We start from the raw sequence: 16,889 nt of genomic DNA, 5'->3' as shown, positions 1-16,889 counted from the left end.
AGCAAGTAGATTTAGTAACAGGATTTGGACAATTAAACAGTAAACTGCAGTGAAATATTATTTGTTTAACATATCCTAGGCCTTGTTAGAATGGCTAAGAAGGGGATTCAAAGCAGGGATGATGTGAGGGGGGTCTTCTAATGTCAATATTTTATCACATCTGCCCTGCCTTCAGTGGCAATGGATTCTCACAAGTTAAAAGTAGACTATGAATAACAGCTAAAGAGGCAGTAATTTCAAAGCCAGGTTTATAAAGTAAAGTATAAAATGCAAATTAAAAGACAGTATTTCATTACAAAACCAAGCTTAACACTATACAGTGGCAGAAATAGGATAAGTTTCATAATACAACTCTGTGTATAGGCTGACATAGGCCCATTACAGACGGGCACTAAAGTACGGAGTCAGTCCATACTAGGGTTAGGAAGGTGCGGTGCTTCCGCACCCTCCTAACCCTAGTACGGACTGAGTCCGTACAAAATGGCGGCGGCCCATCTACATGGGGGCCGCCATGAGGACGTCATGGCCGCGCCGCCTCTATAGGGGGCGGCGCGGACGTGACGTCCTCACTCCGCGCCAGGGCGCATAGTGCGCCCTGAGCACGGAGCAGGAAGGAGCTCCGAAACGGAGCTCCTTCCTGGTTTGGTCCCCTGGGCGCAGCCTTCAGACGGCTGCGCCCAGCGGACCAAAGTTTCTCCTCCTTCCCGCTGCCGCGGGGTGTCCTTGGAGCTCGAAGCCCCAGGGACACCCCTTTTCAGGCTGCGGGGAAGGGGCAGGTGCAGACCGCCCCAAATGGGCGGTCTGTAACCCGCCATACATACCATTTTAAATGGGACTGTGTCTTTTTTTTATATTTCCAGAACATCCTGTCATTTTGATATAGATGTCTACTTTGTCCTGTTTTCAAGAAAAATGCCATGTTAAGTTGCAAAAATGGTTTGAAAATGTTTGAAATTGTTGTTGTCAAAAATATATATTGTGTCGTGGAGTGTGAGAAGTTGTATGATAAGGAGTTCAAAGATCAAAATTTTCTGCATAAGATTACTTCATAGAGAAATATTCATGGGACAATTGTAGTGAAATACAATATCCCTCTGCATCTAGCTAAGTTTTTGTATGAGTTCTGTTACTGAAGAAAAATTGTTAGCTCAATTTGTTTATGTAATCAAACTTTTGTTATCTTACTTTTTCATGAATATGGAATACAACTTAACCCCGTCCTGTTTTTGCCATCCCAATTTCCCATTTTTGTCTCAAGAAAGTATGGTAAGCCTACCTATGTATGTTTATGCTGCCAATTAACTCAGTGGCCAGGTTTGCACATACTGGCAACATGGGATTCATCTGACTGAGCAAATCTGTTGCCCAATCATTCCTGCTTGCAGTTGGAATGACCAAACAAGTCAAATACCTTTACTCCATGGTTTGTTTCCTGTTACATGCAAACACTGCAGAAGTTGTTTCTCTGGCATTTTTCTCTTCAGACAAGATAGATAAAGAACTAAGAGTCAGCCATCAGCCACTGTTGCATTTTGATATCAGAAGCTGCAAGCCATAGATCAAAATCCAGTTTTTAACCACTTAAGTGCAAATGGGAGAAACCAGAAAATAGGAGCCAGTGCACTGGCTCATCCATGCTAAGCCATGATTCTTCTAGAGCCCTGGCTTACCACAAGTTAGACATGATCAATGAAACATACTCTCAAATATATATGGGGCAGCAGCCTAAGTTGTAACTATAAAGGCTTTAGTTGCTAGCAGAAATATATGAGACAGAGGACTTAGATATATTTTATTCCCTCAGATTGAAGGTGGCTTTATTCAGGGACTTGGACTTTATACAATGGAAGAAATAAAGTTTTCTCCCGAAGGACAACAGTACACATTGGGTCCAGACACATATAAAATTCCCGCTGTCTGCGACGTTCCAGAACAGTTTAGAGTCTACTTGCTGCCAAACTCCAGAAACCCAATTGCAATCTACTCCTCCAAGGTAAAGAAATGGATTCTATGGATAATGCAACATTCTTGAATATTCCTTCCATTCAATATATTACCGTTACAGAGAATTTACACAGGGCACTTCTAAAGCACTTGTGATGAAGCAGAGTTTTGAAGTTAGAAACATTTCTCATTTAAATTAAAGTTTGAAATTCTAATAAAATCAGAACTGTGTCTTGAAACAAATAGTGGAAACTCCTTAAGGCCACTCTATAAAGACAGCAATGGATAAACTGTAGTTCCTCTTTTCATTTTCCATGTTCCATTAATTTCTAAAGATCTCAAGTGGATGTTTTCCTTGCCTGGACATGCTGTCTGCAATCTAGCAAACTCTATTATTGCACAAGCATTATTCATATTTAATAGGATTGCATAGAATGCTTTGTTTCATTTATTTATTTAAGAACTTATAAAGAGAAGTTGGCCTGGGATTAGATCCTCTGTCAGACCTGTTTCTGAAACAGGAGTATACACACCCAGTTAACACAAAGTGACTATTGATTCCCTTGCAAATGTCTAATGCAGTTTTTCAAAACCTGGCCCTCCAGATGTTTTAGACTACAACTCTCAGCATGACTGATCATCAATCGCAGGATGGAACTGGTGGAAGTTGTAGCAAAACTGCCTTGAGGGAAGCATATTGGTGAAGGCTGAAGTGATAGAGAAAATTCTGCCTTAAGGGCCAAATAGATTTTAAACTGAATTTGGCAACTTCAAGGTCCCTCCATTTACCCCACCTGTTTTTATCTAAAAATGCCTCTGAATTTCAATTATAGAGTCTATAAAATTCCTTTTGACCTGCATTTCATACAAAAAGCTCAGTAAGAATGCTTTCATACTGGAGATAAATTGCTGCACAAAGTAAAATCCCACTTCTTTGATTGGTATGCTGCAAATGAAAATAATGTGGTGGGAAAAGCACATAACTTAAGACGCTCGGAAAACTAACAATGCAATCATATGTGTCTACTCAGAAGAGGCATTGGAAAATTTACTTTTTATCAACAACTCCCAACATTCCCCAGCTAGTATAGCCACTAGGCATGCTAGTGGGAGGAGCTGTGGTCCAAAAATATTTCTTTTCATGCTCAGATTAGAAGTAAGCTCCCCTGATTTTAATTGAGTTTACTCTCAGAGCCAGTTTGGTGCACTGGTCTGAGAGTTGGACTTGGGGAAGCCCGGTTTCAAATCCCTGCTCAGAATCTCTGAGGGCCTAAACTCAAGTGGTTGTACATATATAGGTAACCACTCAGCCAGAACAGTACAGCTGTACATCTTTCTCTTTTTCCCCTAAGTGTCTCATCTCTTCCTACAGGGTGTGGGGGAAGCTGGGGTGTTCCTAGCATCCTCTGTATTTTTTGCTATAAGGGATGCTGTGGCTGCTGCCCGGAAGGAGCGAGGGCTAAGTGCCAGTTTCACCTTGGACAGCCCGCTGAACATAGAGAGGATTCGCATGGCCTGTGCTGATCACTTTACAGAGATGGTAAATATGGCAGGAGGCATACATTTGGATCCAGACCAGTCATTTCATGAAAGGAAAAACTCCTTCTGTTAATGGATGATGCCAGGATCCACCAAATGTTCCTTGCTGGAGTAAGAGGGGGTCTCCAGGCCCTCAAGAGCAGCTTGGAGAGTGCAAGAGGAATAAATCACAAAGATTATTTTCCCCGTTCCCTTCCTCCAAAGTGAGTGGCAGTTCAATAAGCACTGACCTGTATCAAAGAAAGCAGAGAATTATATTGTTCCAGAGAGCTTTGTCAATTTTCCAGTCCTACTTCTTGCTTAAAGCAGTCAATAACAGGTGAAAACCTTACTTGCTTGTGAGGCATTACGGGTTATTGAATGTGTGAGGTTGTATACTGGAGTGGTTTCAATCTTTAAGCTTTAGTTTTGGACTTCCACCCCCAGAATCCCTGCCATTAACCAAGCTGTGTGGGACTTATGGGGGTTGTAGCCCAAAATACCAGGAGAATTAGAGTTTGAAAACCACTGGTTCAGGGTGTTAGCTGTAAAAGAGAAAGTCCCTAGCTCAAATGTATTCTCTCTCCAAGCCTCAGAATCATGTCTGCACAATGTGGAAATTTGTAAGGACTGCTGAGACAATACAGGGCCTGGGAAAGTTATCACTTGAACAATAACTCCCCAAATCCCCCAGTTAGCATTATTAGTGACCATGGATATAAGAAAAGCTTGTCTGGATGAGAACAAAAGCCCATCTAGTTTCTCCTCCTGTTTTCCACTATGACCAGCAAAATAGCTAGGGGAGGTCCTCTCAATACTAGCAACTGTCTATAACTACCTCTGATACTTCAGATGGTTTATAACCATTATGACTAGTAGCCATTGCAAGTCTTGTTCTTCCTGACATTGCCTGATTCCCTTTTATAGACATCAAAGTTGGTGGTCATCATCACGTCTTGTAGAAGTAAATTCCATTGTTTCATTGCCCACTGTGTGAAGAAGTGCTTTCTGTTTAACAAACTGCATCTCTCACTATTCAGTTTCACTGGATGATTCCAGAGGATTTTTGTACTATGAGAGATTGAGAGAAATGTCTCTCTATGAACTTTTTCCACACCATGTACTTTTATATATCCTTATATGTCTAATTTACAAAAATCTTTTCTGAACTAAATTGCAAGAATTGCCTTCATCCTTCTCACATTCTTCTACAGTCCATAGCTTTGCTCGGGAGTCAGATCCAGCTTCCCAAGATTTTACTATTTCAGTTGCTAAGACCTCGCCATGGCTGGAGCAGAAGCAGTGTTTGAAACATATGTACAGCAGTGGCATCACTAGGAGGTGCAGGAGGTGTGGACTGCACCAGGTGACACCCTAAGAGGGGCTGACACCACTGCTCCTCTAACATCTGCATTGTGGCATTTGTCTGTATCACTTTAAAATGCTGAAGAGATGGCGTATGTGGGGATTTCTCAGTGGGATGAGAAAAGAGAGGTCCCAGTTTTTTTAAAAAAAATAATTTTCAAATTTCAATATTTATTTTTAATTAAAATTTTAATTAAAAAAAACAACACACAAATTCTTTAAAACATCACATTTTACCAAATTTTCACTTCAACCATGTGAAACTATGTGCATATGTAAACATTCCAGGGCTTTGGAGATGGAGAGGAGAGATTAACAACAACCGAGACACAATCAAAAAACAAGTTCAAGAGTTGCTCTTAGAAATATTCCAAATTAAATTGCAAACACCCTGCCCAGGCTATTTCTTCCACATTCCATGTGCATGCTTTCTGATGCCTCCTAACAACCACAGATGTATGCTACAAGTACACGTGACATAACAGTGTTGAATGTTTAGCTTCAGATATATTTATGCCTTATTCACAGTTTAAAACAATTTCTCTCTTTCTTCCCTCTTTAGATTCCAAGGGACATCCCTGGGACCTACAAACCATGGGCTATCCATGTGAACTAATGTTCTCCTTTTCTCTCTCATAAAGCTGCTGGCTACTCCCATGGCTTACTGCCAAACAGCTGCATATAGGATTGCATCCTTACTAAGCTGTTGATCTGTGGTTCCAAATACAGGCTGAGTCTCCCTGATCCAGAATTCCAAAATCTGAAATATTCCAAGATCCAAAATTGTCCACATAGGTGACTGAGATCATGAAACTTTGGCTTTCTGATGGTTCAGTACTTTGTTTCATGCACAAAATTATTTAAAATACTGTGTATAAAATTACCTTCAGGGTATATTGTACAAGGTGTATATGAAACATAAATGAATTTCATGTTTAGACTTTGGTCTTATCTCCAAGGTATCTCATTATGTATATGCAAATACTCCAAAATCCAGAAAAAATCCAAAATCCGCAACAGTTCTGGTCCCAAGCATTTTGAATAAGGGAGACTCATCCTGTAATCATCATCATCATCATCATCATCATCATCATCATCATAGTCTAATCACATACAGAACTCTGTGTGGCTAATAAAAATTAATTATCAAAATATCAGATATTTTAAAAATTAAATCCATTTTTAAAAAATAAATAAATTATATTTCATTATTTTCTTAAAACAGTTGGTGAACAGTTGGTGAAAAAGAGAATAAGGTTCAAAACACACTGCATAAATAATCCAGTTTGATACCACTTTAATGGCCCTGGCTCAATTCTAGGGAATTCTGGGAACTGGTTTTGTGAGACATTTAGCCTTGTCTGCCAGAAAACTCTGGTGACGCAATAAACTACAATTCCCAGAATTCCCTAGCACTGAACAAGGGCAGTTAGAGCAGTCTCAAACTGGATTATTTCTACAGTGTGTTTTGGACCTAAGTCAAAGGTACCATAACAAATGCTACATATATAATTTCTAATTATGTTCTATGACTATGTTCATAGAAATAGAAAGCGATTCAGCCACACATGATTCACAGAAGTTCAGACCTTTTGTAGCCCCCCTCCCCCCCAAAAAACCTCCTTAAACTCAGTGGAAAAAATGCTTTGCAGTGTTTACCACAGTATCCACTGAAATCCGCAGCAATTTGCATTATTGTACGTGTGGCCATTTGTCTGCTTTGCATGCATCCGGATGGCTGCACATGTACAGAAGAGGGAGACTGAACATGTGTGAAGACAATTAGTCATCAAAGCAAATGTGCAAAAATGTGCACCAATTCATATAGTACACTTACATGTAGACCAGTGGTTCCCAAACTTCGCTCCTCCAGGTTTTTGGACTTCAACTCACAGAAGCCTCAGCCCTCTTAGCTAATGGCCAGAGATTCTGGGAGCTGAAGTCTGAAACCCCTGGATGGCCAGAGTTTGGGAACCACTGTCGTTCGTCAGTCCTCTCCTGCAGGTGGTAGGCATGAACTGTGCATGTACTCTCTTTTTTGTTCTTCTTGGCATTGCCTCTCTCTAAATGCAAAGAGAGAGAAGATCATTGAAAAAGGACTTGGATAGAGTAGATCTAGATGAGAAAGAAGAGTCTGGCTATAAATGCAAGAGATCCCTATCTTTGTGATCTGAAAGAACAGTTGGTCCTCCATTTTCACAGGGGATCCTTTCCAGACACACAGACCCCGCAAAAATGGAAACTTGCCAATATTCAAACCCTTGTCTTGAATGTTGATGGACATGCACCCCATTTAGTCCCCCTCCATTTGCCCCCCATGGATATGCTAGGAGTGCCGATTTTAAATCCATGAAAACGGAGGGGCGACTGTAATATGAAAACAATTCAGAATGCTCAGTGTGCACCTACCTTCTAATGAAACATACATCTCTTAGTATGTATTAAGGTTATATTGATGCTAACCTGTGAACTTGAACAGCTGTATACTGGATATAGGAATAGGAGTCATACAAGAGAGAAAAAGTGTAATAATCAATGGTGAAATTCAGCAAATATATGTCTGTGTAATATCAACAGATACATAAAGTGCTGTAAACTGATTGTTGTGTAAAAGATATACCATATTTACTCGACTATAAGTCGACCTCATGTATGAGTTGAGGGCAAGTTTTGGGACCAACCTTTCGGATTTTGATATGACCTGTAGATAAGTCGAGGGTACTCTCTGTCCCTGCCTCAGTAGCTGTTTAAGGATCTCTGGCTATGAGAGAAGAGAAAGCATGCACAGGACGGAGGCAAGCATTCACTCTCTCTCGCACCCTCTCTGCCCTTGTCTCAGTACCTGTTTAAAAATCACTGGCTACGAAGAGGTGTGGGCACTTCTTTTAGGAGCTTTATAAACAGTATGACCATATTGCCCCATATACAGTTGGCCCTCCTTATACACGGATTTGCCATGTGTAGATTTTAGCCTATGCTCATGACAAACCCGGAAGTTGGCCCCAATGGTGGCGCGCATGCATGCGCACTGCCATTGGAAACAAAAGTGGGTAAATGCCTGCAGTCACTCACTCACAAACCACAAGGTTGTGAGTTCAGTACCAGCCAGGGGCTCTGGGTCGACAGCCTGGCATCCTTCTTTAGGTCACTAAAATGAGTACCCAGCTTGTTGGGGGCAATAAGCTCACACTTTGTAAACTGCTTAGTACATCAGTGAGCAGTATAGAAATGTGCTTGCTATTGTTATTCTGGTTTCCCACAATGCCCTTGACATCACTCCACCACATTAAGGCAGATTTAAATGGCTGCACCTGCTGGCCACTACAGCTATCCACTGGTGCTCTGCAGCAGGCAGTGATGTTATCCAACCAAGATCATCAAACCAAATGGCTGTTTTTTCAGGTTCTCCAGAAACCTAGAGCTGGACCTGGGTTTTAGTATGGTGGCTGGCCATGACTTCTAAATTACTGAGGTCAGGCCAGTCTTTTGTGGAGGCTTGTCAAGTCCAATGTAAGGAAAATCAATTGCAAAGGAAGGGATGCAGGGGGCTTGAAGCTGCCCATCAATACCTGAACAAGCGGACTGAATAGAATCATCCTTAGGGGCTGGGAGCCCTGGGGTCTCCAAAGAAAAAAAGCCTTGGGACCTGAGTGAAGTCTACAGTCCACTCTTTCTCCAAGCTGTACTATAGTGATGATGCCTACACTCCATCAAGGAATGCCTTTATGTAGTAACAAAACACATACACATACCCTCCCCCATCCTGATTTGGCAAGGAATCCCAATTAATGCTCTGTTTTACTTTTTCTGTTGTTTTTCAAATGCCCCAGTTTCTCATTCCTCTCCCTCATGTTCCCCTTTTTGCCTTGGCTTACAACCAAAAGGGAAGACGGGGGACTTCCAGGTAGGGCTACGGAAGAATCATGCTAGATGTCCTGGGGAGCTATTGCTGCCAACCAATGGGCTAAACAGCTCTTCTTCCTATTGATACCTGGCTAATTTGCAGCCACAGCTGCGTACCACCTTCCTTCTTCACTCCATCAACCCCCACAGAAACCTTTCTGAATTCTTTGGACCAAGAACAAACTCAGAAAGCATCTTCTCATTCTTGGCAATGAACCTAATAACAGCTTTTGGGCCCGTACAGACAGGCCAAAATAAAGCTGCTTCAGGTCACTTTGGAGGTATGTTGTTTAAATGATGCATGCGTCCTAAGAGGCCAGAAGATGTGCCAAAGCTGTGGTCCAGTCCTTAGGACTGGAGCGTGGCTTTGGTATGGCTTTGGCGTGGCTTCTGGCCTCTTAGGATGCATGCATCATTTAAACAGCATACCTCCTAAGTGACCCGAAGCAGCTTTATTTTGGCCTGTCTGTAGGGGACCCCAGTTAGACATGATAGCCAGGAGTTTCTGTCGTGGTGTATGTTATGTAACTTTATGCAAAATTAACTACCCAGCAGAGGCACTAAGATACCCTGTTGGTGAATTGAGGTTTTCTATAGCTCTCTCATCCCTGAGCAATGTTAAACACCAAAACTCTTCTACTGTTATGATATATTTTGTTTCAGTTCTAGTCAGACTGCCCTTATTTGGTTGATGGTAGGAATAAAATTTCATGACCTCTGTGAGTAAGAAGGTGAATTCCACAGAATCAAATCCATGAATGGCTAGTGATGAGGTGTGCCTGCCCAGGAACAAAAAGGCACAATTGGTGGAACAAATCCACACACGCACACCTATGTGTTCAAACTGCAGATCCCCTAATTCTGCTCCAGAAGGTCAAGAGATCAGATCTTCAATCCATGCAAAGGATGCAAAGGGCAGGGAGGGGGAGCAAGTCCCATTACCTGAGTAGTAAGGATGTTTCTGAAGGCTGAGTTTTTACTATAGATGACTGGACATGTGAATGTTCCTTCTCTCCAGAGTTGGCTGGTGGCTCCATCTCCATTTTCAGTCCATACTTTAAAGGAGCTGTCCAAAAGCAGGCAGTTTAGTCAAAGGTCAACCTAAAAGCTGGAATGGATTCACCAATCCATCAAAATGGGAGCCACCAGCTAACATTGACCCCATCCACAGCCCAACCAGCAAAAGGCAGCAATAAAAATGACTCTCAGAGGGAGCCATCAGGCAGACCCAGCAACATCAGGGACAGCCTGAAGGAAGAGGCCCCTCCCTCCTCAACTGTCATCTCGGCATCAGAGGGAGCCATCAGGCAGACCAGCAACATCTTGGACTGCCTGAAGGAAGAGGCCCCTCCCTCCTCAACTGTCATCTCAGCCTCAGAGGGAGCGATCAGGCAGACCCAGCAACATCAGGGACAGCCTGAAGGAAGAGGCCCCTCCCTCTTTAACTGTCATCTCGGCCTCAGAGGGAGCGATCAGGCAGACCCAGCAACATCGGGGACTGCCTGAAGGAAGAGGCTCCTCCCTCTTTAACTGTCATCTCGGCCTCAGAGGGAGCGATTAGGCAGACCCAAAAACCTCAGGGACTGCCTGAAGGAAGAGGCCCCTCCCTCTTTAACTGTCATCTCGGCCTCAGAGGGAGCGATCAGGCAGACCCAGCAACATCTTGGACTGCCTGAAGGACGAGACTTCTCCCTCCTTTAACTGTATTTTGTATTGTATTACGATTTTACTGTACACCGCTATGATCATCGCGGAATAGCGGTCTATAAATAAAACATATTATTATTATTATTATTATTATTATTATTATTATTACTTTGGCATTTAGCATGGCCCTGGAATGTCCATCTCCGGATAACAAGAAGTTCAATATTTCTTATCTTTACAATTCAGATGTCAGCAAACGTCTATAACTGATAGAAACTTTCAGGCCCTGGCTGCTTGGGATCCATTTGCAGGCGATGGGACTGAGAGAGAAAGAGAGACCAAGGGTGGGGCTCAGCTTTCTCTCTCAGCCCCATTGCCTTGGACCAGGCACAGCTGATCCAGCCCTATGGTGATGGGGCACTGAGAGAGAGAGAGAGAGCAAGGGTGGGGCACAGCTTTCTCCCTCTGCCCCATTGCCTTAGACCGGACTCAGTTGATCCTTCCCCATGGCGATGGGGCAGAGAGAGAGAGCAAGCAAGTGCAGGGCTCTGCTTTCTCTCTCAGCCCCATTGCCTTGAAGCAGGCTCAACTGATCCAGGCCCATGGCGATGGGACTGAGAGAGAGACCAAGGGTGGGGCTCTGCTTTCTCTCTCAGCCCCACTGCCTTGGAGCAGGTTCAGATAATCCTGCCCCATGGTGATGGGGCAGAAAGAGGGAACGGGGGGGTCTGCTTTTTATCTCAGCCCCATTGCCTTGGAGCAGGCTCATCTGATCCAGCTCTACGACAAGGGGGAGAGAGGGGAAGCAAGTGGGCAGCCATTGGCTATGGCGGAGGGGGTGGGCTGTGCGCCCGGGAGGAAGGGAGATCGCCATGGCGGCTTGCCGGCAGGGAGAGAATTACGGGCCCTGAGAGCCCCTGCACCCATCTGAAGGAAGGCCTCTTGTTGCTAGTCCCCAAGGCAAATCTAGGCAGGGAGTGTAAAAGAAGGAGGAAAGGAGGAAAGGTAGAGACGGGATGGAAAGGAGTAGGAAGATGGATGAAGGAAGGAATGTGACTATCTGTGAAATTTCCCTGGAACGGATCCACCACGAATTAGGAGGGATGACTGTATAGTGAATGTTTCTGTTCATCAGAAGACATTAATTATATACATGAAATTGATATATGCAGGTGTACTTTTCATGGCTCCAGTTTGACGATATCTTCAGGAGCAGGTATTGAAAAGTATCCAAATTTTCTCCCTTAAAATAAAAAAGAAGAGCACATAAAGGGTAAGTTACTGTTTGTTCTCTCCCCAGGCATACTGTAACCCCAGTCAAATCAGCAAGATGAAAAGATTAGTCAGGGCCAAGATCCTGCAAAAGAAGGCAGAGCATAAAGTTCCACCAAAGTGTAATTATGCTCTGTCTCCATCTCTCTTTCTGCAGGACTTAGCTCTCTCTTGCAGGTCTCCCCCCCCCCCCCCCGCCAAACATGGCCAGGGTCCTTTTGCACTGACAAATAAAACCCAAATCTCAGATGAGCTGATTTCCTTCCTTCACACAGATCCCATGCACCCTCAAATATCTGCTCTAAATTGCAAGGAGACCCTCTAGAGCAGAGGCTAAGCTGGGAAGTGACTTGTCTGGACTGCAAAGTCCTAGAGAATCTTATAGCTTTAGGAAGGACAGGTCTACAACCCCAGTATATGTCATACACTAAAAATAGTGTTCTACTAATATAGTTAATAAATCTACCTCTTCAAGCAGCATGCATGTTCCAGGGCAAGTTACCCAAATCTGGATCCCATTGGGACACCTGAGACTTATGGGCTTTTGTGATATTTGAGTTTATATACATGTATAAAAAGATTGGTCACAGTTACAGCATAACACTCCAACAGACAGCTGAGCTAACACATCAATCTATATCAGAGACAGATATCTCACCCCCTAACCTACCCCTCAAAAGACTTTCTGAAGACTTTAGAGCCGTGGTGGCGAACCTATGGCCCATGTGCCAGAGATGGCATGCAGAGGGTGGGGAAGAGGAGGAATGGGCACACATCTGTTCCTCCTCTTCCCAGCCATCTTGGCTTTCAGCTGTCTCCAGAAAGGCAGAAGTCCTGCCCCAGAACTATCAAGGATGAATTCTAAAACAAGATTGTGACATAGTGGGGGGAAATCTGACTGTGTCTGGACAGTTAAATGTAAACTCATTCTAATTGTTATATTTTTGAGAGTTTTGATAATGCCATACTACATGAGAAAGTGGATCCAAACAGTAACTCAGAGACTATCTAGCTCTCTCCCAGGAGACTTCACTGTGTATTGGCTGCATGCCTGTCACTCTTATTATATTTTATGTGATCTTTTTTCTGTATCAAACAGCTTACCTCCAACTGGAAAAACTGCATTTGGTAACGATTAATTCGGTAGACAAATGACCCTAAAAATTGTCCTTCCTCCTTCTCCAAATCTTTTTTGATTCCCTGAAAATAGACAGTGATGGAGGGTGGTATAGATTGTAAGCCTTATTTTAAAAGGAAAAAAGAACTGATGCTGTTAGACAAACATCAATGTGTATATTTTGCTTGGAGTCTTTTAAAACCTTTTTTAAAATTTTACCCACCTATAAAATCACTTCTCAGTGCAAAAAAATAAAAATAAAAAAGGAGGAGGAAACGGGAGTCTGATAAAGATAATGGAGTTACTCACATAGATGGAGAAGTTCTGTGGTGCACTCCGGATGTCATTGGTCGGAGTCATCGTCTTTGAAATGTGGTATAGCGCCACAGAGGATGGCCTGATGGATCTCGCCAGCTTGACGATTATATGCCCTTTCGAGCCTTGCATGGCCCAGCAGTTGCCTGGCCGGTTGTCTGCCTGAAAACCAAAATACTCTATGACTTAGAAAGAAAGCCTGCTTGAAGAGTTCAGAAACCCTTACTTTGATATGGCAAAACCCAATAATTCTTTAAGACCCAGGTTGGTAAGGAAGATGGGGGGGGGGGGGGGGAAGGTTGTGAATACTTTGGCAGTTAGCTAAGTACAAACTAAAAATCAAAATGCTGAATACAGACTGAGATCGAATCCACAGTGCAGAAATAAAGCAGTTTCATACCACTTTAACTATCATGGCTCCATCCTGTGACATCCTGGGATTTATAGTTTGGTGAGGTGGTCAGCCTGGTCTGTCAGAGACCTGTGCTGCCTCACTGAACTACAAATTCCAGGATTATGTAGGATAATCATGGAAATAAAAGTGGTGTTAAACTTTTATTTCTGCAGTGTGGATACACCCTAAAATACTAAGTTATTAAGTTATTCTTCTTAATTTCAGAGTGGAAGTTATCACTACATTATCCATGGTGTTGGACTCAGTTGCTATGTCTGAACAACTTAAACCATGTTGCACTAGTGGTAATCCCATTTGGGGAGAAAGGCGGGATAGAAATCCAATAAATGTGCACAAAAGGGGGTTTCTAAAAGCACACATTTTGGGGCAAACATTGTAAATTTTGCATATATACACTCATATTCCTTCTTTGCATCACACACAGAGAACATGGTTGTGAACCCAGATTCTTTGATTGAGGAGGTGGGACCTCTGCCCTCTCCTTGTACCTCTCTGCCAAGATAAGCACCCGCCCAAGTTGTGTCTGGGCTCATCATAGTGCATGGGGCCAACCATTGGCACTGCTCTATCAAATGTTCACCTGGGCAACTCATAATTCTCTAGATCAGATTTTGAAATTCAGTCACTGGCAACTCCAGTCAGCTCCCTGATTCATTCCGTTGCTAACTGAAGTCAATGGGACTGAATTTCTCAGCAAGGAATTTAAAGGAGATGAGAAAGAAGAATAAGGAACTTGGTCATGGGCAGGAAAAATGGACTGCATAAATTTTAAATAGATAAGAATTCCTACCTCTAGAACTATATCTGGAGACCGTTCATAATCCCAGCAGGCCCAGAACATGCACAATTTGGCGCCACTTTTAAAGCTTCTGCTCCATTTTACAATTGACGCACCTGCAGATATTAGTGCATGAAATAAGAGAGATTTTCCTCTTCAGAATTAGTAGGAGACAGATAGAACCAAACAGACTGAGAGACTTGGAGTTGGCAGGAGCTAAATTGTTAGCAAGCATTGATGCAGCTTAGGCTGCGTTCCTCCTACAAAATGAATCAAATTGCTGATCGGTTTAAATGACCCTCGTTCCCATTTGAAACCGGTTCCTGCCACAATGTGATTGATTCCTTTTGTGACAAAGCAAGGCAAAAAAAAAACAACCAATGATTTTTCTTGACACTGGTTTTCAAGCAGTTCTTTTGAAAAGAATCAATTCTGAAGGGTGTTCAACAAGTGGGAAAGACAGATCAGAATCGCATCATTCTGGAGGGGAGGGGAAAATGGCAGAGGGGTTTTTGGGAGATTTCACACACACCTCAATGCTGCCTTTTTATTTGTTAGTGTGACCTATGGGTGCATTTGGGAGGGTTAAAAAATAAAATTAATCGATAGATTGATTTTGCAACTACTTGCAAAGGCAAGTAGCTGTTAAACCAATCTATCAATTAATCGATTAATTTTATTTTTAAAAAAACATGCTGTGTTTATATATATATGTAAGTGTATAAGTATAGCCAGAAAAGATACATTTATGACCAGATGTGACAAAGTTACTTTGTACCCCTTTTTTTATTTAACAAGGTTGCAAATTGGTATAATTGTTGGGAGAATTTTTGAAACATGTTACAACATAGAATATTAAGGTATGTGTGTTTTTTTCCACCTCTATAGAAGTTGTACATGGGATTAAGCAAGAATGCTGTTAGCGTCATGATGAAGTATAAAGAAGGTACACAAAGACAGGAAGTTATTAGGGAATCAGTTAATGTTTAAGAGAGAGTTTAATACTTTGTAATATTGAAATATTGAACTACTTTATTACATGGTAATAATAGTTACAAGGTGTTCTCTTTTATGTATTTTCTTTTTGTAAAATTAATAAAAATTACTGGAACTAAAAAAAACATGCTGTGTTCCCCATCCTCCTCCCGGGTCCCTCCCTTCTTCCTCCTCCTGGGTTCCTTCCTTCCACCTTTTGCCGGGTCCCTTATTTCCTTCCTCCTCTGACTGGGTCCCTTCCTTCCTTCTCCTCCTGGGTTCCTTCCTTCCTTCCTTCCTTCCTTCCTTCCTTCCTTCCTTCCTTCCTCCTCCTGGGTCCCTTCCTTCCTCTCCACCCAGAGAGCCCAGGCTGTTGTGATGAATGACATTTATTTCCAAGCAGCACAAACTAATGGGGACGACAATCATGCCAAGAAAAAGTGGTTACACTGACATATTGAAAAGATCCGTTTTCATACTGGGAATGAGAGACCTTTTGGAATCGATTGACAGCATGGAGCGAAGCCGAATTATAAACTGGGTTAAACTGCAAGTGGGAATGGGATATTAGTTTCATGGTTCAAATAATCCCAAATACGAGTTGGTTTGTTACTCCCTTTCCGCATTTGTAAAATAGCTTAACTTAGTAACTCAGAAGCAGATTGCTGAGTGGTCACACTTTCAAATTTTTCAAAGACACAGCAGTGTTGGCCTGTTTTAATGTGAAAAGTAAAGGCTGGTGGGGAAATATAGTGGTATCTTTAAGACAGTGTGTATCAAAGCAAACTCGGTAAAGAATTTTTCCAACTTATGGAAGAATTGCAATTAATCGATGCCTGGAAGGAGAAAGAACCTAATACTAAAGAATTTATATTCTTCTCCAATAGATATCATTTCCCATTCAGGATCAACATGATTTGGGTTTCTAAGGACTTAACTACAAGGCTAGATAAGGCCAATATACTACCTAGATCTTTCATAAATCACAACCCAGTAACCATCTTGCTTAGATTGAAACCTATGCAAATAAGATGGAGATTGAGCAAACCCTATCACACCAAGAATAAACAGTCTCAACATGTAAGAAAGAATCAGAACAGTTCTTTCAGATCAATATTAATAATAATGTTTCTGATGGGGTGGTTTGGGATACTGCAAAGGATGTCATAAGGAGTGCCCTAACACCACCCCCCAAAAAAGAAGGAGTGGAAGAAGAAGAAGAAACAAGTGAAAACTAGTGAACTACTGGATGCAATTAAAGAATTACAATTTGCTTTGAAGAAAAATCCCTAAGATAAGACAATGTCTCAAAAATTGAAATTGTAGCAGCAGCAACTTTCTATGGGATATTTCTCAGGTAGATAAGGAAAGAAGAGATGATTCATTTTAAATGAGATACTTCTTCCTCAGCTTACCTTTTGCTTTCAATGCAAAGTCTTCCTTTTTTGCGTATTTTGCCTGCAGGAAGAGATCCTATTGCCAAAATACAAAGCCGTTGTTAGCCAAGGCCTAAGTAATGCTATGCCAACACATGCCAGCAAATACTGTGCAGAGAAATAATTTCTTCCTCTACCTCAAGTCTTTAGTCCTGTCACCAGACAGGCCTAAATATATCTTGAATATATGACTTCAAGCCCCTA

The 16,889-nt window shown here is 42.2% G+C and overlaps 1 protein-coding gene across 1 annotated transcript in view; it reads left to right on the top strand.

Annotated features, from left to right (window-relative positions):
• Positions 1-5,700, top strand: part of LOC149313611 (aldehyde oxidase 4-like) — a 73,132-nt gene extending 67,432 nt beyond the window's left edge. The window contains exons 31-33 of the mRNA XM_089523237.1: positions 1,805-1,993; positions 3,317-3,484; positions 5,390-5,700. Of these exons, the coding sequence (XP_089379363.1) occupies positions 1,805-1,993; positions 3,317-3,484; positions 5,390-5,443 (411 nt within the window). The 3' untranslated portion in view covers positions 5,444-5,700. The remainder of the gene's footprint in view (positions 1-1,804; positions 1,994-3,316; positions 3,485-5,389) is intronic.
• The last annotated feature ends 11,189 nt before the right edge of the window (positions 5,701-16,889 follow it).

This window comes from Sceloporus occidentalis, unplaced genomic scaffold (genome assembly GCF_023333645.1).
Source record: "Sceloporus occidentalis isolate IW3139 unplaced genomic scaffold, rSceOcc1.0.p SCAF_4, whole genome shotgun sequence".
Classification (NCBI taxonomy): domain Eukaryota; kingdom Metazoa; phylum Chordata; class Lepidosauria; order Squamata; family Phrynosomatidae; genus Sceloporus; species Sceloporus occidentalis.
This window is presented reverse-complemented; position numbering and strand designations above follow the sequence as displayed.